Genomic DNA, 27,076 nt, shown 5'->3' with positions numbered 1-27,076 from the left:
CGTTCTGCAGTATTGTCTCTCAGGTACATGTTATAGTATTCTCTCACGTATATTCTACAGTATTGTCTCTCAGGTATGTACTTCGATATTTGCTCTCAGGTACACTCTTCAGTATTGTCTTTCAGATACACACAAATGTATTGTCTCTCAGACATATTCTTCATTATTGACTCTCAGGTACATACTACAGTATTGACTCAGGTACATTCGACAGTATTGACTCAGGTACATACTACAGTATTTTCAGGTACATTCTACAGTATTGACTCAGGTACATTCTACAGTATTGACTCAGGTACATACTACAGTATTGACTCAGGTACATACTACAGTATTGACTCAGGTACATACTACAGTATTGACTCAGGTACATTCTACAGTATTGACTCAGGTACATTCTACAATATTGTCTCTCAGATACACACAACAGTATTGCCTCTTAGATAGATACTACAGTATTCCCCTCAGATACTTGCTACAGTAATTCCCCTCAGATATGTACCTGAGTATTGTTGCAACTAATGCTTGCTGCAGTTTTATGAAATGTTACTTTTCTCTGTTCATATGTCATGCAACTAGCATCAGGCTAGCTATTTTCAAAATGTTCATAGCCCTACGAAATTCTTAAGTCCATTCTCAACGCATTTGCCACAATCAAAGTTAAGAATTCCAAAGTTACAAACGTTTCAAGAATAAGACCAAGATATTACTGGTACAGAAGCTGCAACTGCTGACGTGTGAAGTGATATAGCCAGTCCTGTCCTTGATCTTGATTCATGTAATTCTTGTCCAAGTTCTGGGTTGCTTAAAATGATTCTTGAGCATGTTCTGGGCTGATGTCATTCCTACACATGGTCTGCATCAATGTGATTCCTTACTATGTTCTAGAGCAGTGTAATTACTGTTCCTGTTCAGGATCAGTTGTCTTCTATTCATGTTCTGGGTCAGTGTTCTTCCTATCCATGTTCTGGGTCAGTGTTCTTCCTATCCATGTTCTGGGTCAGTGTTCTTCCTATCCATTTTCTGGTCAATGTTCTTCCTATCCATTTTCTTGTCAGTGTTCTTCCTATCCATGATCTGGTTTCAGTCTAATCATTCACAATGGTAAGGTACCAATGTCACACCAATCACAAGACAACTGTAAATCAGGGATGTGAAAATACCCCCTTTCCTTGGATTCCAATGACAAAATGCAATATTTCATCATTAAGTTTGTTATTAGTCTGGGTCTATGATGTGTAAGAACATTCCTTGTGTACTACCAGGTAGAGAACAGGAAGCATCTGCACTGCACATCAGTCAGTCATCTGTGATGAGAACGAGCGTCACAGAGGTACATTCTCATTACAATGAAGAGCATGTGGTGAGACAATATCAAGTTGCTGAGGATTACAATGAAACTGGGGATGATAGGGAAGAGCTTTTCAGGAGAACTGAGGCAGTTAATAGGGATATCAGGCAGTATGAAGTTGACGAAGATGGCTTTGAAATTGAGGGTGGTGGGGACAAGATGTACCGGAAGAGTCAAGTTGAGGATGATGTCGAAACGACATCCATGATCGTCAAAATGGAAGAGGAAAGGGATTTACAAACCGCTGTGGCATCAGTCACTGCGGTCGAAACATCTGTTGTAGTGGTGGAGGGTAAGATGGTGAAGCTGCTGTAGGTCCTAGATGTGACACGTGAAATAGACACATATAGATCGTGCTACTAACAATGTGTTGCTTCTGGTGATGTACAGACTTAGGTCAAATACAGTTCACAATGCTTTTGACATTTTTCATCACAGAATCTTGTCTGCTTTTAGATAGTCACCCCTGTATTTCTCTCTCTTTGTCATTAGTGTGCATTATTTTCAGGGTTAGCGTCAGGGGCATGCATTGATATCTTTAATAATGTATCATTTTAAGCTCCATCTTATTCCATGTACAGTAAAATACTGAAGAATAATTCACTAAGTGATAGGTGTCACCAGAGACCTTATATGGTCTCTGGTGTCACCATCTGTGACAGACTAACATCTAGTCTCTGAAATTTACAAACAGTACGGAAAAATATCTGTCCATGAAAAGTAATCAGTGTTCCTCTGTCTTATGCCCGAAGCTGACTGAAAACCACTTGGGCCAACATCTTTTGTTTTCTTTAGGTCATGGCCGACAGCTTTTTAATCACCAGTAACTGAGCGTATTATTTCCATGTTAAAATATAAGCCTTACACATTCTGATCAGGACCAACGACCTTTTAAGTCCTGCAGCTTTTCAGGGTTAAGTCATGAATTTAATCTTGAAATATAACGAAAGGCACCGAGAGACCTTATTTCCTGGAAATCTATTGCCACATATTCTAGACTGTATAGAATTTCTTGGATGTATTTGTCTCTGGATCTGTAGGACAGAGTACATGGGAAGGGTAGGGTGGGGTAGGTAGGTAGGAATATCTATCTGTCTGTCTGTCTGTCTGTCTGTCTGTCTGTCAAGACAGTGATGAGAATACCAAGCGTACAGTTGTAGATATGTAACAAGTAGTTTCCGAAATAATGACACGGTTATGTTATTTATACCATGCTTAAAAACAGTAGGGTTTTCAAGATTCGCCGGAGTAATCGGAACCCGATTTATTGTAAATCCTAAGTCACAAATAGCAAATGACTTTGTTGTGATCTCATCATAATGAGTAACTCACAAACCTTTAAACGTTTGCCTTCAAGCTCTTAAATATTCATCAGTTGCACAGTATGACACTCAGTGACAGTTGTGATTATCTCCAGGGAAACATTTCACATATTGACATTGCAATGTTTACTGACATCTAGTTGCATTGATTCTGGAGCATTCTATAAACATGTCATTATTGATTGACTCAGAGGTACCTGTCCTGCGAGGACCATATAGAGAATATTAGAATCCGTGTCCACAAGCTTCAGCAACCTAGTGATAAGCGAGTAATTTTTATCATATATATTTCATGAGGTATCAGTTCACCTGCCACAGAAATCCTATCCTCCCTTTGTTCTGAGCTTTGAAGAAATGTATTACTACAGACTGAAATAGACATCAGACAGGCAGCTTGGTGGAGTGGTTTTGGAAAACATGTAACTCGGAAATGTACACTTCACAAAGGAAACAGACATTAGGCAGGTTAGTGGTGCTGGTCTATGAATTTACCGGAAATATGTTACACTGAAATGTAATTTGACAGAGTAACAGATAATCTGTCATGAATGTTGGCTCATGTCTGGTTGAATGTGGGAGAATCATACACTAAAATGTAATTTCACAGAGTAACAGATGTTCTGTCAGGAAGGTTAGTGGGGTGATTACAGTAGATTCATACACTAAAATGTATTTTTTGCCGGTGTACGTGACAGATGTTCTGTCAGGAAGGTTAGTGGGGTGATTACAGTAGATTCATACACTAAAATGTATTTTTTGCCGGTGTGACAGATGTTCTGTCAGGAAGGTTAGTGGTGTAATTACAGGAGATTCTTACACTAAAATGTAATTTGACAATGTGACAGATATTCATGTTTGATATGTTAGATTGTTGGAACGTGAACCTATCAGTATTTCCAATAGTTTCTATCCACTATGTCTCAGGTGTAGTGTCTTTACCTTACAAAGTATAAGCTATGTATAGGTAGAGATAACATAGTTTTGACAGTTTTTTCCAGATTTGCATATGCAGTTTTTGTATTTTATTTCAGCTAATAATTGTAAAATACATTTTCACTTTAGTTGCAGACGAGCGTGTCTCTTTGTAGATGTTTAGTCTACCATCATGTACAGATGTAATCAAATTACCCTGCTCATAATCATTTGGTTGTTTGCAGTTGTGTTAATGATTGTGTTGATAGGCAAGTCACAATGTGCAAACAGTGAAATGAGCAGGGGAGCGAAACTGATGTGATAGCTTGTCATATCTTGTCATAAGTTGTCGTAACTTGTGCATATCTTGTGTTGTACATTTGGGAGCTTACTGCTGCCTTCATTCATTTAACACTTTGATTGCCTATCATGGATATACTCATAGTGTCAGTTCTGATTGAATTTGCCACTACACTATCTCGTAGTTACATCAGTTTCACATGTTGGCAAAATAGGCACAAAAAACAAATGGATCCTTGGGTTCTTAGTTAACACCAGGAGACAATTACATCTTTTTTTGTTTTAAAATCCCAACTGATGTAGCTATCAGATAACTTGGTGTGGCAAATATGATCAGAAATTATATTGATGAGTATTCTTGTGGTGGCAGTCAATGTGTAAGTAAATCTCAACGTGCTTTTACAACATCGTTACCAAATCAGTGTTGAAAAATGTGTTTCAGACAAGATGCAAAATATTATTTGTGGATGTAAATTACAGTACATTAATTTTAGTGAAAATAAGCAGGAAATGCACAAGGTTTGCGACACTTTCCTGTACAAAGGATGATGACTAGATGACTTTAGACTGACACATACTTCTAGCTAGCGTTCTCCTCACCAACTCCTTATGCCAACTGGCTCTCAATGCTTTCAGGCCCTAACTCTATAGCCAAGTGTAGCATAGACCCCCAGCCAGGAGGCCGGTTTGCCATCACCTACGTCCCTGTGGAGACGGGGCTGTTTGATATTACTGTCAAGTGGAACGGTCGGGATATCCATGGTAACAAAAATCATAAAATATATAATGGTGGCTGGCATGTTATTATTACAGGTGGAAGATTTCATCTGTTTTTGTTATGATCGTGATAAATTTGTTATAGTTAGAATTGTGATGACTAAATTTTCTGTGTTAGATCTGATGAAGTGGCATGTTTTTGAAATATGCTTAAAGTGAATTTCTTGCTTTTTATTTGTTATGAGACTGATTTTGGTACTTTGGTAGATGAATCTCTGAATGTATGTATTTTGCAGAGCTTGAACTGTATAAAATGGAAGATAAGGGGGATAACTCGTGAAGCTGTTGTAACGAAACATGTTTGTTGCACTTGCTGTCACAAAGCTTAGCTCTCTGCACTTTGAAAAAATGTCTGTTTAAGTAATTCACCTTGTGCCATTCAATGTGCCTTCGTCTTCACATTGAACTGTGTAGAATAGATTTCGTTGCACTTCTTTCTTTTTCTATTCTCAGAAAACAGTAATTTGAATGAAATTTGTTAATATATCCTTATCTAAAAGTAGCTGACATTTTTATGAATTACTCTGTGTGGAGTTTGACACGCTGACGTGTTTCTTTTTTTCATGCTTTAGAACTAAAATTAAGAATAGTTTAAATGTAATGTTTTCACTATGTGGATATATTGATTTAACATCTAGTTCTAGACTTAGTGTTTTCCATTTTGTATCTAAATACATGAATCTGTTGTTGAATATTCGAAGTTTTCTTATTTTTCTACCTATTTTTAAACTTTTAGTATATTTTGACATCATTAAGGGCAGTCATTGTGATTTCTCCCTTGACAATTTGAGATGTAGTTGACAACATGGAAGGAATAAATATATTACTTATATTAAATTAACATGCTATATTAAATATATTCGTGACAAACAAATCAGACTCCTTTGTTTTTTTAAAGTCGGTCACTAATGTTTCCATCCACCGCCTTTCATTCCTCTGTGAGTTCAGTGAATTATGCACATTTCAGGTAGTCCTTTCCACCCTCGCATCGTTGATGCCCGCAAGGTGCGTGTGATTGGTGGCTGGCAGCACTACATGGACTCACAGGAACGTATCCACCTTGTGGTCGGGGAGGAGAAGCACATCCCATTCGAGACGGCTGAGGCAGGACCAGGTGATCAGTAACTGTAGCTTACATCAAATTACGTAGATACCATCTCTGAATTGGCATTACAGATAGTGAGTAAGATATGATACAGAATAGTTGTTTTTAAGGGTAAAACCTGAGAATGTGTGGACTTTTACTTCTGTTGAATCAAACATTAACATGTTAATGTGAAAGTAAACCAAATTCCAAATTCTGTTGATAAAGCATTATGTACTGTTTTTGGAGCTAGTGTCACCAAATGTGATGTGACCCAAGGATAGCGAATCTTTAAAATGTCTGCTCAAAAAGCTGTAAATGGCTGCCGAGTGGAATGAAGTATGATGTAAAAATGTTAAGTATGTAACACGATCCCAAAGTTTTGGTTGAAAATGTAAACACGATGACGAGTGAAAAGCCAACCCTGAATTTTTGTTATATCTGTCATGTAAATCAAAGAGGACAACAAATTTATCAAAGTCAGTCATATAAACGGTCAATGATGGATAATGAAGTAATGAAGCTACATAAGAGTAACCGAAGTGGTCAAATCTATGTTATGACGGTAAAAACAGATAATTTAACACTATATTTTTCATCGGTTCAGTAGCCTTGAGGTAGAGCATCTGATTCACTGTCTGACTGATGCATTTCTAATCCAGAGAGGGAAAACATTTGCACTTTCAATTTGATCTTTGACGACATTTTTCAATTGATTTCTAACACTAGAGTGTTGATGTTGAAAGAATTCTTTACATGAACATCTACTTTCATCGCCAAGTTTGGAGTATTGTATTGAATATACCAGGGTTATTCTGTAGAATGTTCCAGGGTTATTCTGTAGAATGTCCCAGGGTTATTCTATAGAATGTTCCAGAGATATGGTATATGACTCAGAAAGGAGGTTTACTTGAGAAAAAATATACTTCTGGACTCTATACTTCAGGAGCTAGGAAAAAATGTAGTGCACATTTGTTCATTGACCATGGACATAATGTATTGTGTGGTATTATGAGCAATCACGTGATAGTGGTATATTGTAAACATGAAAACAACTAGCTGCATATTTTTGGTGAGCAGTTTTTGTAAACATCAAGTATGGTGTTTTTCAGGCAAGCTAACAGCGGAGGTGCGGGGTCCTACTGGCTCCATTGTGCCTTGCACTGTTGATGATAGCTACAATGGCAAAAGCACTGTCATCTTCACCCCCAGAGAAGAAGGTGGGCAAATCTCCAGTTATTCATCTACATCTGGTGGGGATGTGTTTGTGGATTCGATGAAGTGTAGCTGTATGTTAGCATCTGATGGACATGTGTTTTTGAGGCCATGAGGTGTAGCTGCATGTTAACATCTGATGGAGATGTGTTTCTGAGGCAGTGAGGGTGTTAACATTTGATGGGGATGTGTTTCTGGGATTTGTGAGGTGTAGCTGTAGTAGACATGTTAGCATCTGATGGTGATGTGTTTTTGAGGCCATGAGGTGTAGCTGTATGTTAACATCTGATGGTGATGCGTTTCTGAGGCAGTGAGGGCAGCTGTACGTTAACATCTGATGGAGATGTGCTTCTAGGATCTGAGGTGTAGCTGTATGTTAGCATCTGATAGGGATGCGTTTCTGAGGCAGGGGGGTGTAGCTGTATGTTAACATCTGATGGAAATGTGTTTCTGAGGCAGTAAGGTGTAGCTGTACGTTAACATCTGATGGGGATCTGTTTCTGAGGCAGGGAGGTGTAGCTGTATGTTAACATCTGATGGGGATGCATTTCTGAGGCAGGGAGGTGTAGCTGTATGTTAACATCTGATGGGGATGCGTTTTTGAGGCACAAAGGTGTAGCTGTACGTTAACATCTGATGGGGATGCGTTTCTGAGGCAGGGAGGTGTAGCTGTACGTTAACATCTGATGGGGATGCATTTCTGAGGCAGGGAGGTGTAGCTGTATGTTAGCATCTGATAGAGAGGCATGTGTTTCTAGGGTAACTGTATGCTGCAATTTATCATATATCTTTTGTAATCATTACAACACTACAGGTTTTCAATTATGGGATACAAAATGTTAATGAACACAAAAAATCTTTTCATATGAACTTGTGTAATTCAGGTCATCACACCATTCACCTTAACTGGTCGGGTCACCCTCTGTCCGGCTCTGCTTTCTCTGCCTATGCTACCGGAGGTTTCCATGACATCACCAAGATTATCCTTTCTGGTCGGGGACTGAAGGAGGCCACAGTCCGAGAGGAGGCTGAGTTCTTCATTGATGGGTCCCAGGCTGGCAGAGGTACTATAAGAGCGCAAGACTGCCTTGTGCTTTTGCAAAGGGACATCACTCTAAACAATAAAATTTGAAACCTTAATTTAGGCTCATGGGCTTAATAACAAGCAAATACCACGTTTTTAAACCCATGGGTCTAATTACCAGTAGACTTCAACGTGTGAAATGCCTTTTCCTCATGCAGACATGTTCCTGCACCCCAATGACTGGAATAGTATAGTGTTAAAGGGAGACTGCATTTGTCCCCATGCACTGTGGTGAAAATTTGGAAAAAAATAAATGCACACTTGTGCATTCATGTTTTCACATATTGTTATTTACTTGCAGGTGAACCTCAGGTTCAGCTTACAGGAGTGAGGGCAGAGGTCAACGTCATCATATCGCCTCTTGGTGGCGGGAAGTACAGATGTACATATATTCCAGTAATCCCAGGAGCATATCTCCTCCACATCACCTGGAATGACCGTCACGTCAAGGGAGCTCCATTCAAGGTCAACGTCATTGGTGCTTTCTACCCAAACAAGGTTGCTGTAACGGGTGAAGGTCTAAAGGGAGGTCTTTTAGGTCGTGACCTTGATATCAGAATTGATACACGGAAAGCAGGACCAGGTAAAGAGTGAATTCAGTTTTAAGTACTATTCAAGATCTTTCTCATCATGTACACAAGGACATTCTATGTCTGCTTCAATCACTTTCACTCTCAACTGACTAACCTGCTTTGAAGAAAAATGTGTTGTATGATGTGTTTGTTTGGGGCATTTTAATGCTTATGAGAATTACGTCCATATTGACGTAGAACTTTGGAAAACTCCATAGTCTTAACTTAATGTATACTTCGGATTCCTATTCCCAGGTGAACTAACAGCTTTCTGCACTGGTCCTAACAAGGTGGCCTACTGCGACCTCGAGGACAACAGGGATGGCACCTTCCGTCTCTTAGTAAAGGCTCAGGAGGCAGGGAGACATGTACTGCAGGTCAAATATGGTGGAGAGCATGTCTTAGGTACGTGCTCTCTCTAGTCAGGAGCTCTCACACAGCAGGGCTTTTCAATTACATTGATCTCACATTGATGCTTTTCAGTAGTGTTATGTTTATAATATGCTTTCAAAACTTTTTATTTCAAAGAACCCTTTCCAATGATAATAATTCATGAGGATCAGAAATAAATTTTGAAAATGCTTCTTGGATTTGATTGAGACTGTCATGATCCAGTATGGAATATAGGAACGTTGGCAAAGTTTACTTCTGCCCAGTGAACATTGCTACAGGTACCATGTAAGATCTAGGTATTTTATGTAACAGTTTATCATGAATGATGTTTGTGATTTGTTCTCAGGAAGCCCTTTTGTTTTCCGAGTATCTGCTCAGCCAGATGCCAGCAAAGTACGTGTGAGCGGTCCCGGCGTTGAGCATGGTATTCTAGCATGCTTCCAGTCTCGCTTTATTGTGGAGACCCGTGGTGCTGGCGCTGGTCAGCTGATGGTCAGGATCAGAGGGCCCAAAGGTATGGACCCTTTGTCTCATCACACTCCATATCTAATTCTGTATCTTGCCTCCCACATAAAAGTCGTCGTTTGACTGGCTGAGCACACATTTATAATTTTCAGTGTACTCCACATACAATTGAGGTACATTTCAATGTACCCCGCTACCAATGGTAACTCATTTGGTACCTTGTGGTAGTTCTTCTTTATTTTGTATAACATTTGATAAGATCGATGCATAGAAATTACCAATGCTTTGAGAATGCACATTGATGGAAAGGCGATAGCTCTTAATCTGTTTTTTCTTGTATGTTCTGCAAAATCTGGCGATGGCTATGAAAAGTTTTGCCTCACATTGCAATGAATAAATATTGACAAATTGTTCAGATGTAGTGCCTGTGTACATTAAGAAGAGAAATTACACCACAGCGATGTAACTAAGGGAAGATAAACAAACATGACGGTACATCAACCCATGCCCCCCTCGTAGGCAGTGAACAACTAACATTCTTTGAAATTCTTCAGAGGTATTGACTGTACATTTTCGGTCAGAATTTGGACTGAAGAATAGCAGAGATCCTTGTGTGAGAGTGGGTTTTCATTAGATGATATCAAAGGTTTATGTTTCTATTTTTTAATTATTGAGACAATATATGCACAAACCCTGCTGCTATTTCAATCTGTCTTGACATGTTATACAAACCGAGCAAACAGAAAATGCTCTGTGGACAGAAATGTTTGGTTTTATGTATTCATGGTGAAGTATATGCTATATTAAAGATCCGACTGTATTGTTGGGTAGATTAGACAGATACTGGCCCCTGAATGTTATTAACTTGGTATTTTCCTCGTCGACTCCAAATAAGTGGGAAATGACACAGAGTGTTTAACACATGTTTAAAGTTTTCTGTAAAGGGAGACGACTGCTTACCACATGGTGATGTTATGCTTCAAACAGGACAAAAATGTTCACTGAACTAAGTTTTATGTTTTTCCACTCCTACTATATGTTTTTTCATATTGCAGGGGCATTTCAAGTGGAAATGTACAGAGATAGCCAAAAGGATAGAACAATTCTCTGTCGTTTTGATCCCACGGAGACTGGACTGTATATTATCCACGTGAAATGGTCCAATTTGGATGTGCCAGGCAGTCCTTTCCATGTGCATATTGTGGACACTCAGCAAGAACTGGAGCAAGTCCTGAAAGAAGAATCCTACCCAAACAGCACACTACACAGCTCTCGGGGTTACAGTCAGTGGAGGGAGGAGTTTTAGAAATTGAAAACTCTATTCAGTTTGAAATGAATTGTAATAAAAACAAGCAAAATAATACCAACAACAGCTAAGAAATCTAACTTAGCATTTAATTGTTTTGTGATTTTTTAGAATTTTATCATATGACTGTTTGGAACCACCATGTCTTCAGTAGACTATGCAATTTATATGTTCAGATTGGAATGTCAGTCAGGGAAATGTAAAAACAAATATTTGATGCCATCGTTACAAGATCTGAATGTCGTATTTCCATGACAAAACTTTTTCATATTTGTATTTTTATACTTCAACGCCATGTTCATACATCTTGTTTGTTTCTAATGTCATGTCTAGTGAATAATAATCACAATTATCATAATAACAGCATATCTCCTGTGATGTATAGATGTGTCAGTTTACTGACTGCATATGATATCGCTACAGTGTATGTTTCTATTTATTTTGTTTATTTTCAGTGCTGACAATATTGTCCTAGTGTACATGTACTTATGTAACAGTGTTGCTGATATCAAATGTGATATTACATATGTCACTCTTCAAAGTTGAGATTAAAACGTACACACATAAATCCCATACCTGGGTGGGAGGAAAGGTTTCAATATTATTGTATACATTATTTACTCGTTGGTATTTTCTGTTCTATATGCTTTACCATTCATCATGTCTTGAGACTGCTTGAACAGTTCTGTTAGACATTTCACATTACTGTAATATACAGTGCTGGGGATGGAGTATTTCAATGTTGAAATTGATCAGAAGCTAGTTACAAATATGAGACTTGTCTTACATGCTGATTTCATGTCCCCAAGGTTTAACAAGTGATTATTCAAAGCAAATTAATTGTGTATTGTATGTCAGCTGGTGACCAGTGGTGACAGCCCGTTACTATGACAACAGGCATAATGCAACGATCACAATACTATGTAATCAATGACCTACTGATGCGACATATTTGATGGCAATGAATCAGTGTGTCATAGTTCTAATAATCTTGTGATTTTGATATATTACAATCATGTACTCAAGAACTGTTCACTGAGAATGAGCGAAAATAGTAGCATAAGAAAATATAGTAGCCTAACGTATTTATATGTAACAGAATTATTTCTGATACAGTTTTAAAGCTCATGATGACTAGTCTAAGCACACATGTAAATTAGATCTTGTTGTATATGCCCAAACACAGTGTCATTACAGTGACAATTATAATATTAAATATATATTATAATTTAGAGGATGATTTGGTTGCCTCTCACTGTAATGAAATCAGTTCTGTTGTGATACACACTTTTCAAGACTGGATATCCTATAACAGTGATAATTTGCTTTAATGCTGACTGTCCAGTAGCCATGGTTGTTATACCAGCATAATTGTGTCATTTAACTTTGATATTATACTGCTGACTAATTATACTTTATTATATAGGTGATATGGAACCTTGACACAAATGGTTGTATGTTATGCTAGGTATGGCCGTATGTCAGAATCAATAAACTGTACTGACGTCATCACATGTTGTGTTTTACTTCAGTAACGTCAGCCTGTGGTGTGCTTCAATATAATGACATCAGCACATGCGTTTCATTTCAGTGACATCAGCTGTTTTGTTTCACTTCAAGAGCATCAGCACATGTTGGTTTTAGCAATAATGGTGTCATTACATGTTGTGTTTTAATATTGTAACATCAGCTCACTTTGGGTTTTACTATAATGGAATCAGCACTGTAATAGGATTATATTTCGTTTTAGAGTTTTGATCTTAGGAGGTATTAACTTTGGAATGTCTCTCTCTCATGTGGTATCGCCATGTTGTAATGGTCACAAAGCTGGAATTAAAGTATGGACCAAGCTCTATTTGCTTTGTGTAGAGAATATATTACAAGCACTTGTTGCGTTTTGCTATGATGACATCAGCAGATTATGTTTTACCACATGTTGCATGTGTTTATTATGACAGCGCACATTGCATTTTGCTATTATGGCATCATCGCATGTTGCAGTTAATGATTTTGACATCAGCAAATATTGAGTTTTACTATAATGACATCAGTCATTGTGTTTTACTATTATGACATCAGCACATTATGATTTGCTTCTATGGTATCAGCACATAATATTATTGTGTTTACTATTTTGACATCATGTTGCATTTTATTATTTTGACATCATGACATGGTGCGTTTTATTATTAAGACATCAGCACAGTTCCATGTCCTATTTGATTAACTTTATGCATGGTTTCCACAGCTAACCACTTTCTGTTGATGTATTCTCCCAGTATTTCCATCCAACATATTGACTCTGTGCAGTGGTTGCACAAAATTCAAGAGTCATATGAATGAAAACAATATCGAATCAATTTCGGCATTTCATCAATATTCCAGCAATATCAGGGAACACCAGAAATGGGCGTCACACATTGTATCCATGTTGGGATTCAAACCCGGGTCTCCGCTGACGATTTACCCATAGGGCTACACCGCTCCTCTATTTTGAAGAAAGTTGTACGCTGTGATTTATTCAGCTCACTATTCTCAACAAATATGTTCCCCCTTGTCTTTACTGCTGTTCGTCCTTTCAGTTTTCTTATGGGCATGTTTCTTGAAAAAATCCCGTTTTACAGATACCTAAGGTAAATTGTCTGTTGCCGAATTTTATCTTGCCAAAACTGAATTTACGAATGTTTTCCAAAACAAAACAGAAGCTGGTGATCTGCTGTTAGTACAGGAAAATGTGAAACCATTGGAGGATGATCTCTGGACAGAACATCAAAGACATATTCAGATATAAAGACATTAAACAAGTTGCCTAGTGAGTGAACAAACTGCAACAAACAGGCACCACTGCTGATCGGCCAAGGTCAGGTCGAGCTCGTGTGACGTCACAGGTGTAGGGTCGTCAAATTGTTTTACGTCATTTTTGTAAAAGTTGTTTTTGATGGCTACGTGTAGGGGTAGGCGGTAATATACCAGTTAGCGGGTATATTGCAGTTTCAACTTCACAATACGGTATATTGCGGTACACCTTTCCTGAAACTGTTCACCCGATGCGTAATTTTCGTGATGTCGTAAAAATACCGAGAATGTTTGTATTTCCTTTATAATATTACACGTCAATAGGTTTTAGAATGTTTTTGGTCATATAATTGTACGTGCGTGACTTTTAAACCATATAAATGAAAAGATAGATTGTTACTGGCAGTCGTCGTAGGATAAAGAAACCAAATTGACGGACGCCGCTGCGGAAGAATATTCTCGCGTTCAAATCTTCAGAGTGGATTTGGAAGCACTTTCAGTTGATCTCATGTACAATCACATCTGACTCCTTGCAGTGGTCATTGCATGGCATTGTTTCGAAAGAAACGAAACAGTACTTTAATTACCTTAAACCATCTGTTACACTTCCACATGCCAACACATATCACAATCTGTCGGAATGTGAATATCGTGGCAATACCCAACTTTAGCTACAGAAGCAGAAATGGGCTGCTTAGTGGTCCATTGTCGGCACAAAACATCTGAAACCGACAGCTCATCCTGGTGTTCGACGACCATACTGGAACCATTTTGACGCCATTACATCGACGTCAGCTTTTGCAGTGGGTCCGTCGACACCTCCGATGGTCTCAGACAGACAGGAATCGAGTTGTCATCAGTGGCGAGAGTGCTGTTTCGACGCCATGAACGTTATACAGGAAGGTGACAGTTTTGGGGGCGGAGTGCCATGGTTCGGGGGTGCTTTCTGTGGGATTGCCTATTACCAACTTCTGGTTATGTATGGGAATCTTAATGCTTCAGTTTACCGTGACCAGGTGCTAGCCCCCAAAATTATTCCATTTATGGCAGCACAGTGTCTAGGTGTGCACTTGCAAAGCAACAATGCCGGACCCCGCACAACCAACTTGAAGAGGAATTACCTGGAGAACGCAGGAATCAACGTTCTTGACTGGCCGTCAAGATCACCTGATCTCAATACAATCGAGTACAACTGGGATGCACATAGCACATGTCCGTGTACTCTCCCGAACCAACCCGGGGATTTGATGGATGTTGGTGCTGCTTTGCAGGAACAATTTCGCCGACTCCCAAGTAATGTTTTTACAGGCATCAGGAGGCGGCGCTTGGCAGTTGTGAACACACGGGGTGGCCATTTACTGAACATCACATCAGATTTAATTTCCTGTGGCTTGACATTTTATTTTCGCCTCTTATTTGATGATTTCTGTACAACCCATGAAAGGTTCAGACCCACTAGTGTTAATGTAGCCGCTTAACTCAGTCAACTGTTCTAAATTAGATTTTGTATAGTCCACACTGTTCAAAATAATGTTTACACATGAGCTGATGTACTGTTAAGCCAATTCGTACCGTTGAAACGATTATTGTCATGAGTTCAATAAATCATGAAACTGAGTAGCCTGTTACTATGACAACAGACATAATGCAACGATCACAATACTATGTAATCAACGACCTACTGATGTGACCTATTTGATGGCAATGAATCAGTGTGTCATAGTTCTAATAATCTTGTGATTTTGATATATTACAATCATGTATTCAAGAACTGTTCACTGAGAATGAGTGAAAATGGTAGTAAAAGAAAATATATTAGATCAAAGTATTTATATGTAACAGACTTATTTCTGATACAGTTTTAAAGCTCATGATGACTAGTCTAAGCCTAGATGTAAATTAGATGTTGTTTTATACCCAAACACTGTGTCATTACATTGACAATTATAATATTAAATATATAGTATAATTTAGAGTATGATTTGGTTGCTTCTCACTGTAATGAAATCAGTTCTGTTGTGATACACACTTTTCAAGACTGATATCCTATAGCAGTGATAATTTGCTTTAATGTTGACTGTCCAGTAGCCAAACCTTTACATCAAAATACAGCTGCTCACATCCAAGATATTTGCACATGCCTTTCAGCAATTTGATGCATGATCCTAATGCATTTCACATCTATATGGTTTGCAGTTGGTTCCCCAAAGTTAGTGGAGAAATTGGTCTTGGATGTAACCAAATGTATATACATGTACACGACATATAGTCAGTTCTATAAGTGATTCTAAAGTTTTGATGGATAGTATATTAATTGATATATGATTGAGAAGTTTCTAGTTTGACTCATTATATTATTGGAAGATCTTTTTATCTGTCTTTGGTTTGTTGACAAATGAACATCCCTTACTTGCTTTCAATTGGCCACCCTGTTGACATTATGAAACATGACCAGAATTCACAACATACGCTCTAGAATTGCAAAACCAATCTTGGATTAAAAACTTACCATTGTCACGAGAAATGTCATGATACTACAACTAACTGCACCTGTAATGAGTTAATTGAGCATCAAATGTAAGCCGTATACATTAGAGTAGGGTTATATCCTAGAACATGGCTGACATCGTAAGAGTAGTAATAGTTGTACTGTATGAAGTTTAGTTGTTGATGGGTCAGGGGGTACGTGTTTTCCTAAGAATTTGGTAAACAAGCAACACTTTGCTTTTAATAATACCTCACCAGCACATACACAATCCAGGAAAAAAAACCGAAACTCATAACCCTAAATCTGTTGCTGAAACGTTGTATTTTAAAACATGTATAACTCGTCCACAAATAGACTTTAGTGCATCGAATATAATATCAGTTTAAAGGAAGGTAATGACTCACTGACTCACTCTAGTTTTTGATCGTCTGATATAATGTTAGACAACGCACCAACCCTGCAGAGTTAAAAATGGATATAGGCATTGAAAGTTTCTACACAAATGTAACAGGGCAGGGATTATTGAAGACTGCATCATGCTCAGTTACAGCTAAAAGAAACAGTATACAATAGTCCTATGCAGTTCCAAATGTGGATATTTGTTGTATGTTTAGACTTGAACTGTTACACGTCGATTATTATTACACGGTAAAACACTTAAAGTCAGTTTCTGTTGTTTTCAGTTGTGTCCAGCTACAAACTTATTATTTCAGAACACACGTAATTCATGAGCCCCCAGTGATCTTTTGGGTGACCTAGTGGTTAAGGCGTTCGTTCGTCACGCCGATGACCCTGGTTTGATTCCCCACATGGATACAACATGCGAAAGCCAATTCTTGTGTCCCCGAGGTGATAGTGCTGGAATTTAGCTAAAAGCGGCTTAAAACCATACCCACTCACTCAGCATTGACCTTCACATCTGTTTAAGTAAAAGAAATGATTTAACAAGCGCTCTTTATAGATGACTCTTTCTGAGATTGTGGGTTCGAATCCCAGAAAGGAATAGGTATGGTACTGATAAAATGTACCCCCAAATAAAACATAATTTTGATTTTACCACTAGTTCAGAACTATCAAGTGTTCAGAAATGCTTAAAAATAATGCTACAAGCTTATTTCCGCCTTTTTCACAGATGGCAGCACTATCTCTTGTCACCTTCTGCAAACGGCGAGATACCTGGTGAGAAAACAGTGATTTGTGCCCCTCGAAGTCCGAGATTTCTAACTTATTTAATCTGTAAACTAGTCATGTGTGGATTTGAAACACGTCTTACTAACAACAAAACCCAGCTAATTAGAGAAACAAAAGATTCTGTGAACTTGATTGTGTTTCGGAATATGCGACTTACACGAGGACATTCTGTGACCGCTTCAATCACTTTCACCACATCTCTTCACTGACATCAAATGTGACGTGTGTGGATTCACAACGACAACAATTTCATCACAACTGTTCATGTGGGGATTTAAAACATTTACATTACAGAGTAGAAACCAAATACGGTAATAAATTCATGATTTGAAACAGCTTTTGATGAACTTGTGGATTCAGTTATTTGTTGTGCCATTTCCAGACATGTATGAAATGTATGATAAATTGGTCAACTACAGCAGAATATTAATCATACCAATAGTCATGTGTGGATGCAAAATGTTTGTAACATCCCACAGAATCCAATCAAGTAGAAAAACAACAGATTTAGCTGACCTCGTTACATTCTTGTACACAGCAAACAACACATAGACAGACAACTTATACGTGGGCCTCAATCACTACAATTACATTTGACAGTTTAAATAAATAAATCACACTTACATATTTACACAATGTCATGTTTATTTTACTGTCTAATTCAAGGCGTCATAGATAAGTGACTTCTTGGTGTCAGTCATGATGATATCTGCCCCACTTATCACCTTCATGTTGACTGTGTAGTCATCTGGCAGCCCAGCAGCAAACACGGGAAGAAGAGACTCCCTCCACTCAACATCCACCTTGGCTAAAACAACCTCTCTGTCCAGGTCGATGAAGGCGAGTCTCCCCCTCCCCACATCCAGCACAACGCCATAGTGGAGGGTGGCCTGTGTGCCGAGTGTGTTAGACATTGTGTTACTGTAACACTTCCCCTCCTCCCCCTGCGGCCACACCCTGGTACAGAGACTCCCCCGGTGTGTGATACAGCTCCCTACACTGACACACCAGGAGCGGCGCTGTAGATAAACATACATCTTTCTGTCCAACTGACTCTCCTCCACCATACCCACCTCCAGGACAAGAGGCCACCCTCTACTCACCACACCCACCCTAGAGTGTGTCTCCCAGTACTGTGTGGTGTGTGAGGCAGGGGCGACAGTAGTGGGGGATGGAGGAAGGGGGATGGGGATGGTGACACATGTACCCTGATATTTCCGTAACCTGCCGCTGTGTCTGTGTTGTATGGCGGGTGGCGAGTTGACCAGCTCACCGTCTGTAGTTACATGGCACATGTCTGTGTTGGCTCGAGCAGCGTCCAGTTGTAGTTGAGGACCTGGAAATACACATTTTGTTTACAGTTTAACAAATTTCCCGACTTCAGACAACAAGTTAGACATTTTATTGTCAACCTCGTTTCAGTGTTTACAAAAGAGCGCACTGAATATCGGCTGTCATTTTCGTCTGTGTGTGAATTGTGTCATAACTGTGATATAAATAGATATTATAACGCTGTAAAAATATTTGTATGGGTATTCTAAATGTTTTTACACTGATTGACAATGAAATAAACACTCCATGAAACATTTTGTCAGAATTTGTTAGTTGAGCTGGTTCGCTGTCTGTAGTCAGAAATAGACACTTGCCGCCTTGAAAACCCATTTGTATAAAGTTCATATCATGATAAAACTATCATTGTTTGTATTCAAAACTCTTCTTTTACGATTTAGTAAAAAATACCACCTACAAAGTAGTTGTTTGACGATATTTTTACATCGTTGAGTGTTCAACAGACACTGTATCAACAGGTAACTTCTACGTCTGCTTCAATCACTGACCACAGTCTGAACACACTCGCTGGGCGGGACACAGGTTGTCGCGTGATATGTATTGACTAGAAAATGTGATTATTTATAATTCCAACACTGTTTATAATTCCAACACTAAATATTTTAACAGCTGACAGATTTCAAATTGATCATATTCGTATATATTTACACAGTTCATTACAGTGTTTATCAAATATGTATAATATTCCGGCTTGAAAACACTAAATTGTATTATCTGCTTGATATATGGAAAAACTCATTATTTAGGCATATTGGCTTATGAAGCATAAATTCTCTTTAAGTATAACGTCCACTGTAGCGGACATCGCACATGTTACTGTTATAAGCTAAGGCGCTCATCTCACTGTTTACTTTGACAAAGACTGTCACAGGTAATCGATCATCACACAATATAAATACACGTAATAAGATAACAATACGTTCAAAATGTTAACAGAAATGACGAAACAAAGTTTATCAACAATATACAATTTTCCCTGGAGGACTCCCTGGAGTTACTTTTACATAACTGACATTTAAGTAATCGAAGATCATGTCTGACGAAAGCCAAAGAGACTTTTTACACCTGCGAATGGCGAAAGTGACGTCATCAGCTTGTTAAATTCATTCCAAAAATACTCATGCAAATAAAGCTATAACCTCCACTGAATACTGACCTTGCAGTTTCAACGTTTACTCCTGCTTAAAAACACAAAATTATACAATCTCTTTATTATATATGGGCAACGCATTATTTATGCATATTAACTTATCATGCATAAATGCTCTTTAAGTATAGTCTCCAAGGGGGAATATTTAACAAGTTACTTTTTCATGCATCAAAGTTTTGACATAAGATTCTTTTAACGTTGATAGTGGCCACCTTATTAAGGAAAGGCAACTACGGCCCTGACTTGATTGTCAATCTCAACTCCCTGGGGATTATACAACTCTTGCAGTTATTAGGTGCACCAAGTTATTCCGGTTTTCACATCCACATGAGGTACCCATTTACACCTGGGTGGATTGGGACACATAGTCACAGTACTTTGTACAAATGTACTGCCGTTGGTGTACTGTACACTAGGGGTTGTGACAACACTGGAAGAGTCTGCGCACAAGGTTGTTACAGCCGGTCACAAGTGGACTCCTTCCTGACACCTCAAGCTCTCTGTATCTTTATCCTTGCACATGGTATACCCCGCACCCCCCCAACCCCATACTTCCCAACACCTCAAGCCCCTCTGGACCTTTATCCTTAGAGATGGTACACCTCGCACCCTCAAACCCCAGGAGCCAAAGCTTTAATGAGTTTAAATCCAATGCCTTACCATGCAGTGCGACGATGGAAAACATACACGCATTATAACCAGTCCCATGTCTTTGATAAGAGAATGTCCGACACTAAAATTGGGGCTCCCAATGGATTTCAGTGATACTGAAAGCGCTCAGTGTGAAAGTATTTCAGCAGCGTCCTGTACAACATCCCCGTGGTTGCACGCTAGGACAGAGCCAGTAACCTATCGCGTTTGAGAAGGGCGTACATCAGTAGTGTAACGTGAACAATCACGAAACTGACGTGACTCACACAGCAGTGTCAACGTGGTCCTTGTTTCTGTTTCCAGACTGTAGGTTTTACTCCTCGCATCTGTAAAATATTTCAGGATTAAAGAACAAAACCAACACTACTTACAGACATGAACAAATAAAGAGCAAGTTAGGTGTTCAGGACTTGGGAGGTATTCCATCTTAGCATACCATTTCAACGACACGTCTGGGTCTATTTAATAGTGAAGATTTTGCACAAAATGTGACTGCTGTCGGGTAATTATAATATGAAGGATCCTTGTCCATTATGTGTACACATATCACAATACCAGGATAACATCTTGTACAAAACCCGAATGTTGATTACCAAGCTATGTATTTGCTAGTGTCGTTAACTTGTGACCATTCGTTAATATTTCTATTCAAATCATAAGGATGTTTGGGAATGTGTTTCTGATATATATCAGAATAGCTATGTATCCATTCTGAAACATAGCATCAGAAAAAAACGAGACATAAACAGTAGTGTTTTTAATTTTGTTATTTTCTATTTCATAAATGTTTTCAAGGTAATGAAAAATAACCTTACCAAACTGTGGCAGTGGTGTTGAAACGTTGACAGCCTCCAGGGACTTCACCTTGAAACGAAATAAAAAAAAACCCAATGTCGCGATCTTAGATTCACATTGGCATGTTTCAGCTCTAATATACAAGCTCAGTTTACAGACAATGCGAACATTATATGTACATCGTAAAGTGTTGATGTTACTTACCTAATAAACAACGCGACGTATATACGCTTGCCTACAGACTAACAAGTACTTACCTGCTTGTGTGCGTCCTTCGTGTCAATTAAATGGAACTCGGGGGTCTGTGTACCTCTGTCTGTAAGATAACCTACAGCTGTTCATTAATCAAGCCTTTTATGTCATGATAACCAGCAAATGCTTCCTCAACTGATTTAAATGTTTCACTGAATTATTGTTATTGGAAATGTCTACATACAGCGTCCATAAGCCATTTTACGGGGGCACTATATAATAGGAAAATATAAGAAAATGTTTCAAACTTTTTCATGTTTGACAAAGTTCTATCGGTGTTACTGTAAACATTAAGACGTTTTCTTAAAGTAAGAAGTAAGCACCTGTAAGTGTGTGCTTATCAGATGTGGAAACATGTCCATTGACAGATCCGAAGGCACAGATGTCGGATTTCAGTTTATCCAGACCTCTCGTGTTGAATTTGGCTGCAGGTGTCCTGTGCCTCTCTGGTGGAAGTTGCGTCTTCGTGTTGTCTTGTATTGAACTCTCCAGTGTGAGAAAGTCCGAGTTTGAAGCATATTTGAGAACGGTGTTGATATAGTCTGAAATCCACTTGCTTCGTTTACTCTCACCTTCAGAGGTAACTTGCTCGGTGTGCAGATTTGACAGGCCCTGCTTCGTCTGATTCTCAAGCTCGATGACCAGTTCCTTCTCTCTTTGATCGAGTTGTGTCCTCAGAGAATGGAAAGTGTGGTGGATGGCCTCCTTAAGAGCGCTGCTTGTCTTCTTTGTGTCATTTATAACTTTGCTGATATTCTTCACATGTGCTTTGTGAGAAGTATGATGTGCAGACATGCTCTTCTCATGTTCTTCTATTCGTCCTCTAGCAGCATCAGCAGCCACATCTACATCACCAATGTCGTGCTCAGCATGGTCACCAAGTCTGCATTTGGCACAGATTAAAATGTTGCAGCTTTTGTCAAAATATTCGAGAGGATAAGGATTGTGAAGTTTGCAGATGGGTTTAGTATTTATGCTTCCCGGTGCTGCGTCCACGATGCTTTCCACAACATGTCGTCTGGTAGCTTTAAAACTGTTGTGCATGTTCTGGCAGTATTCACAGAGTAACTCCTCACACTCCTGACACCAACACACAGCCTGGTTGCCGTCATCTTCATGTGTACAGAGAAGCTCTGTGGGGCGATGTTTGGCTGTTAGATGGAATATTTCCTTCTGTCTCACTACATCCTTCTGGAGGGTTATGTCTGTGAGGTGGACTTCCCTCTGACATGTAGAGCATGATATCACACCACCAGCTGCAGATGTCAGACACGTCTCACAAACGGCGTGTAGACAGGGCAGTAGGTATGGAGCTGGACCTTTCAAGGTAAACTGCTGCTGGCAGACAGAACACTTGGGGAAGGCGTCCATTCTGAAACAGATAATGTCACTGTCTCTGTTCCAGCGAGAATAGTGCAGTCTATAACATATCTTCAATTCAATAATAGGAATAGTTTATCAAGAATGGTATACTGACTCCACGAATTACCTGGTCTCTAATTCCGCACCCAAACTTGAACAGAGAAAAAATGCATTAAAACACCGCCAGTCCCACTGTATCACATTATAACGAGTGACCAATCTTTGTGACAACGTGCAGGAAACAACACTGAATTTGAAACAAATATTTTACAGTTAGAATGCAGATATTAAAAGGACATACAACAGGATGATACGCTGTATCATTAGGGGTAAAGATGATGGAGAAGGATAGTCAAACTGTCATAGGTCGGATCAGGGAGTAGCAGGGAGTGCAGGTAAAGGGAAGGGTGACAGGAAATAAGGGGTAACAGGAGAGGGAATTACAGATAAGAAGGACGTTTATGTAGTTAGAGAGGTGGATACAGGTAGGAGTGACAGGTGTATAGTAGGAGGAGAGCTGGATACAGGTAGGAGGTAGGAGGGACAGGTGTGTAGTGGGTGGAGAGGTAGCTAAAGGTAGAAGTGACAGGTGTGTAGTTGGAGGAGAGCTGGATAAAGGTAGGAGGGACAGGTGTGTAGTGGGTGGAGAGGTAGATAAAGGTAGAAGTCACAGGTGTGTAGTTGGAGGAGAGGTAGATAAAGGTATGAGTGACAGGTGTGTAGTGGGAGGAGAGGTAGATGCAGGTAAAAGTGACAGGTGGGTAGTTGGAGGAGAGGTATATAGAGGTAGTAGGTGAGGTGTATACAGGAAGAAGTGACAGATGTGTGGTGGGAGGAAAGGTGGCTACAGGTAGGAGTGACGTGTGTGTATTGGGAGAATAGGTGGAGACGCGCGTACCTGAATGAGAGAAAGTTTGGTAATAGAAGGGAGAGATCTGTACCTCAACAGGAAGGATAGGTACATGTGGGAGAAACCGCTGTGGTTAAGGTGGGAGACGAGGAGAGGGAAGGATGGAGAGATAAAAAGAGACATAGGATCTCATGTCGCTTGTACTTCACTCAAATGCATCAAAACAAGCATCTTGAGCTACCTAACTTCACAAACTGCATAACACACGTTTACTTGATCTGCGTCTCCCACACCCTGAGCTACCTTCCAGTGATCTACACACCTGAATATCTAGTCCTGAGTGAATAGATCTGTCTCAGTGATCCCTAGTGTCGTTAACTCTTTACAACAGCCAGTCCTACATATCGTTCATGCACAACAGTCGACGACAGGGCAGACTGCAGTCACGTCACAAATAATATGTTCCTGGTTGATCTCCCTGAAGAAACGCATTCTTTTGGACTATGATATGTGTCACTTAGCATATGTTTTAGGTCTCACGATGCAAAATGGACTTGTGTTTCAGCACAAAAAGGCTAAAACGAATGAATTCTGAAGTGACGATAAAATAAGGTTTGATTGTGGTAAGCAGTCTCTGTCTAAGAGAAAGCTCAGTGTCTGGTTTATTCACACCTATATGTCTGCCTGCCTGTCTGCTAAAGACAACATGCAGTACACAGCTTCAATCAATGACCACATGCAATCTGAACTTAACACCTACCAGACTATACGACATAAAGAAAATAAGTTGATTTATGACTCATGCACCCGAGTCCAGTCTCTGCCACATTATGTAATTAGGCACGTGTGATACACATGACATGTGTGGGTTGCAAACAAACTACATCCATTTCTTTCGGATGACTGGATCTGACGGAAACTGGTGCAAACCCTTGTCAGTTTCAAGTCCTGCTTTGTACTTGGACGAATGACAGATTCCAGCCACGCAGTAATTTACCATCTCTACTGACATGATTTTTGATTGGATCGAGCGCAAATTCAGAGAACATGTATTTTCAAAACCCAACATCGCTATATACATTCTTCATGGATAACGACTTCTTTAAGTGTATATGATTTTGTTTGACAACAGTATATGAATCCATACTGAAACGGCGCATCAAGTACACAAAAAGGAGTTGTTATCCATAAAGAATGTTACTTTCTTGTGACTCGCTATACTTCTAAAATGCCAATCAAACAGATCATCTTTCTGTACACACAATGAACCCTCAGCATATCAGCAAATGAAACAGCCAATCGGAAGTCGTCGTTACACTTGAGTGCACAGGCAGCCGCTATGACTGGGTTCGGTCTCCCGAGGGGCTTCGTTTCGGGGGAAGTAAGCCCAAGTACAAAATATTGCACTTTTGAATCGCGATTGTACGCTTATAATTTTATTTATTAGTTTCTTATAAAGCAGCAATGTATATTAAATGTCATGGATAAGTGATAAATGTGTTTTAATTATGTTTGATTTTTTTGTTGCATGTGACCTTTAAGGAAATGTCCAATGACCGCCATCCACCCGAATCTCGTTATTCTGCTCAACACCATGCACCACTTACCCCATCAGCAACTCTCACACCCTGAGCCTCCTAACTAATTTATCCACCCGTATCTCTTATTTGTCCCACACCCTGAGTTTCCTGAATCACTTATCGACCCGATTCTGATTCTGTTTGTTCTACCCCACTACGCTCTACTTTCTACTTACCTTACCCACGTCTCCCTCACCCAGAGTTGCCAAAATAATTAACCCCATCTCCTGATTGTTTTATCCCCACCATACACGACTTACTCGATCTGCGTCTCCCACACCCTGAACTTCCTAAACAATTTACCTACCCGTATTTCCTATTGGTTTTAACCAATTATGCAGTACTTACCCTACCTGCGTAATGTACACTCTGAGCCTCCTAAATTAGTACTTCCTGACTAATTTATCCACTATTATCTGTCTCTATACGCTCAACCCCACCATACACTACTCCCACTCCGAGAGTAACCAAACAGCACAAATTATATGTCCACTGTGTCTCCTTCTACTTTCACTGATTCTGATTAAACCCCACACACTAGTTATCCCCCCACCCCCACCCCCACCCCTCCCCTACTACCGCTACTACTATCTCTACCTTTCTTTGCCTCACATACCACTTTCACCACTAACACAACACTACAGACCGTCGCTTAACGTTTGTTTCTCTCACTGATTCCTAGCATAGTTAGATCTCTAAGCATAGCCTGTCCTACATGTCGGGTATATGGCTATGGTAACGCCCACTTTCAAGAATTGTTATCGATAGCTTTGTATATTTCAAGGTCGACTGAGGTTTCGTCATGACAAGTATCTTCCTGGTTGATCTTTAAAGATATGGAATCTGTCTAAACATAATAACATTGATGCCATCTTGCACTTTCACTCAGTTAAGCATTGTTATTCTTGTTTTGTAAGTTTGATATGTTCGTATTGTGAACGCTCAATAAATAAAGGCGTCCGAAGTAGGCGTAAAAGAATAAGGTTTAAATGCTTCCTCAACGTTTGATTGTGAAAATTTAAACAATAACCAACTTGTACGTATGCTGTACCATGTCCTCGTACGTACTTCTCAAACTTACAAGTTAAACCATCTCTATCAAGACAACTTACTCACATATAGCGAGATGGTACAGGGCCCACTTACCTGGAGGTTTGGCTTCCTTGTTATTATGTCATTTCCGGGTCACAGGTTCAAAGACAGCTTTGTGATGACGGGTCCATGTGTTTTACGTGACACTGAGATCTACATTTAGCTGTACACACAGCTGTATCACGGTAGATCAATGTGTTGTCTCTACACTGCGATCTATAGAGGCAGTGTATATTGAATCTGTAAAGTGACGGGTCCATGTTTTGTGGGAAGGTCTATCTATTGTAAGCCGAAATACCCACTGTGGTTTCCTTTATCTAAGTACAACAGTCTATTGCATAATTTCCTTTCATAAACAAATGTCTAAACGTGTGCTGAAAAAATGGTTTCTGTTGAATGTTATTGACAGTGTGCAAAGATTCATGGCATACGCTAGCGCTTTCCTTAAATCTCTGTCTGGTATGAGAGATAATTCCATGACATGTTTTCGTTAGCAATCGGTATTAAGTGTACAATGTAAAGGTCTTGCTTTCCATTAATCTATCTACAATGGGCAATAGATTCATGACACATGTTCCTGTAAATTTCTCATCTGTGTAAATGAGATACAATTTGACATCACATCGGGAAGTTTTGAGCCATAGTCTTCTACTGAAGGTGTATAATACATCAGTGATTTATGTTCTCTCTAAACTGCTTACAATAGATCCATGACGCTTACTTACTTCAGATCTCTGT

The 27,076-nt window shown here is 39.3% G+C and overlaps 2 protein-coding genes across 4 annotated transcripts in view; one reads left to right on the top strand and one right to left on the bottom strand.

Moving 5' to 3' along the window:
- Positions 1-12,290, top strand: part of LOC137281480 (filamin-A-like) — a 124,849-nt gene extending 112,559 nt beyond the window's left edge. For all 3 annotated transcript variants that reach the window (XM_067812732.1, XM_067812731.1, XM_067812733.1), the window contains 8 exons: positions 4,522-4,647; positions 5,630-5,776; positions 6,859-6,966; positions 7,846-8,025; positions 8,347-8,628; positions 8,873-9,022; positions 9,357-9,524; positions 10,531-12,290. In XM_067812732.1, coding sequence (XP_067668833.1) covers positions 4,522-4,647; positions 5,630-5,776; positions 6,859-6,966; positions 7,846-8,025; positions 8,347-8,628; positions 8,873-9,022; positions 9,357-9,524; positions 10,531-10,781 — 1,412 coding nt within the window. In that variant the 3' untranslated portion in view covers positions 10,782-12,290. The remainder of the gene's footprint in view (positions 1-4,521; positions 4,648-5,629; positions 5,777-6,858; positions 6,967-7,845; positions 8,026-8,346; positions 8,629-8,872; positions 9,023-9,356; positions 9,525-10,530) is intronic.
- A 5,593-nt stretch (positions 12,291-17,883) lies between these two features.
- Positions 17,884-26,441, bottom strand: LOC137282425 (E3 ubiquitin-protein ligase TRIM45-like). Its single transcript, XM_067814172.1, has 6 exons — positions 26,393-26,441; positions 21,778-22,826; positions 21,460-21,518; positions 21,223-21,271; positions 20,674-20,733; positions 17,884-18,592 (listed from the first exon to the last, which is right to left on the bottom strand). The coding sequence occupies exons 2-6, from the start codon at positions 22,823-22,825 to the stop codon at positions 17,913-17,915; spliced, it is 1,896 nt and encodes a 631-aa protein (XP_067670273.1). The 5' UTR covers position 22,826; positions 26,393-26,441; the 3' UTR covers positions 17,884-17,912.
- Between the last annotated feature and the right edge of the window lie 635 nt (positions 26,442-27,076).

The sequence above is a fragment of the Haliotis asinina genome, chromosome 4 (assembly GCF_037392515.1).
Source record: "Haliotis asinina isolate JCU_RB_2024 chromosome 4, JCU_Hal_asi_v2, whole genome shotgun sequence".
Classification (NCBI taxonomy): domain Eukaryota; kingdom Metazoa; phylum Mollusca; class Gastropoda; order Lepetellida; family Haliotidae; genus Haliotis; species Haliotis asinina.
Note: the sequence above shows the minus strand (reverse complement) of the source record. Positions and strands in the feature narration are given on the sequence as shown.

Bases quoted from the DNA above. Each gene is read 5' to 3' on its own strand.
- LOC137282425 (XM_067814172.1), bottom strand. From the start codon at position 22,825: ATGGACGCCTTCCCCAAGTGTTCTGTCTGCCAGCAGCAGTTTACCTTG. The intron at 21,519-21,777 runs GTGCTTACTTCT...GTTATCTTACAG, and splicing joins TGATAAGCACACACTTACAG to ACAGAGGTACACAGACCCCC. The intron at 18,593-20,673 runs GTGAGTCACGTC...GTGTATTTCCAG, and splicing joins GACCACGTTGACACTGCTGT to GTCCTCAACTACAACTGGAC.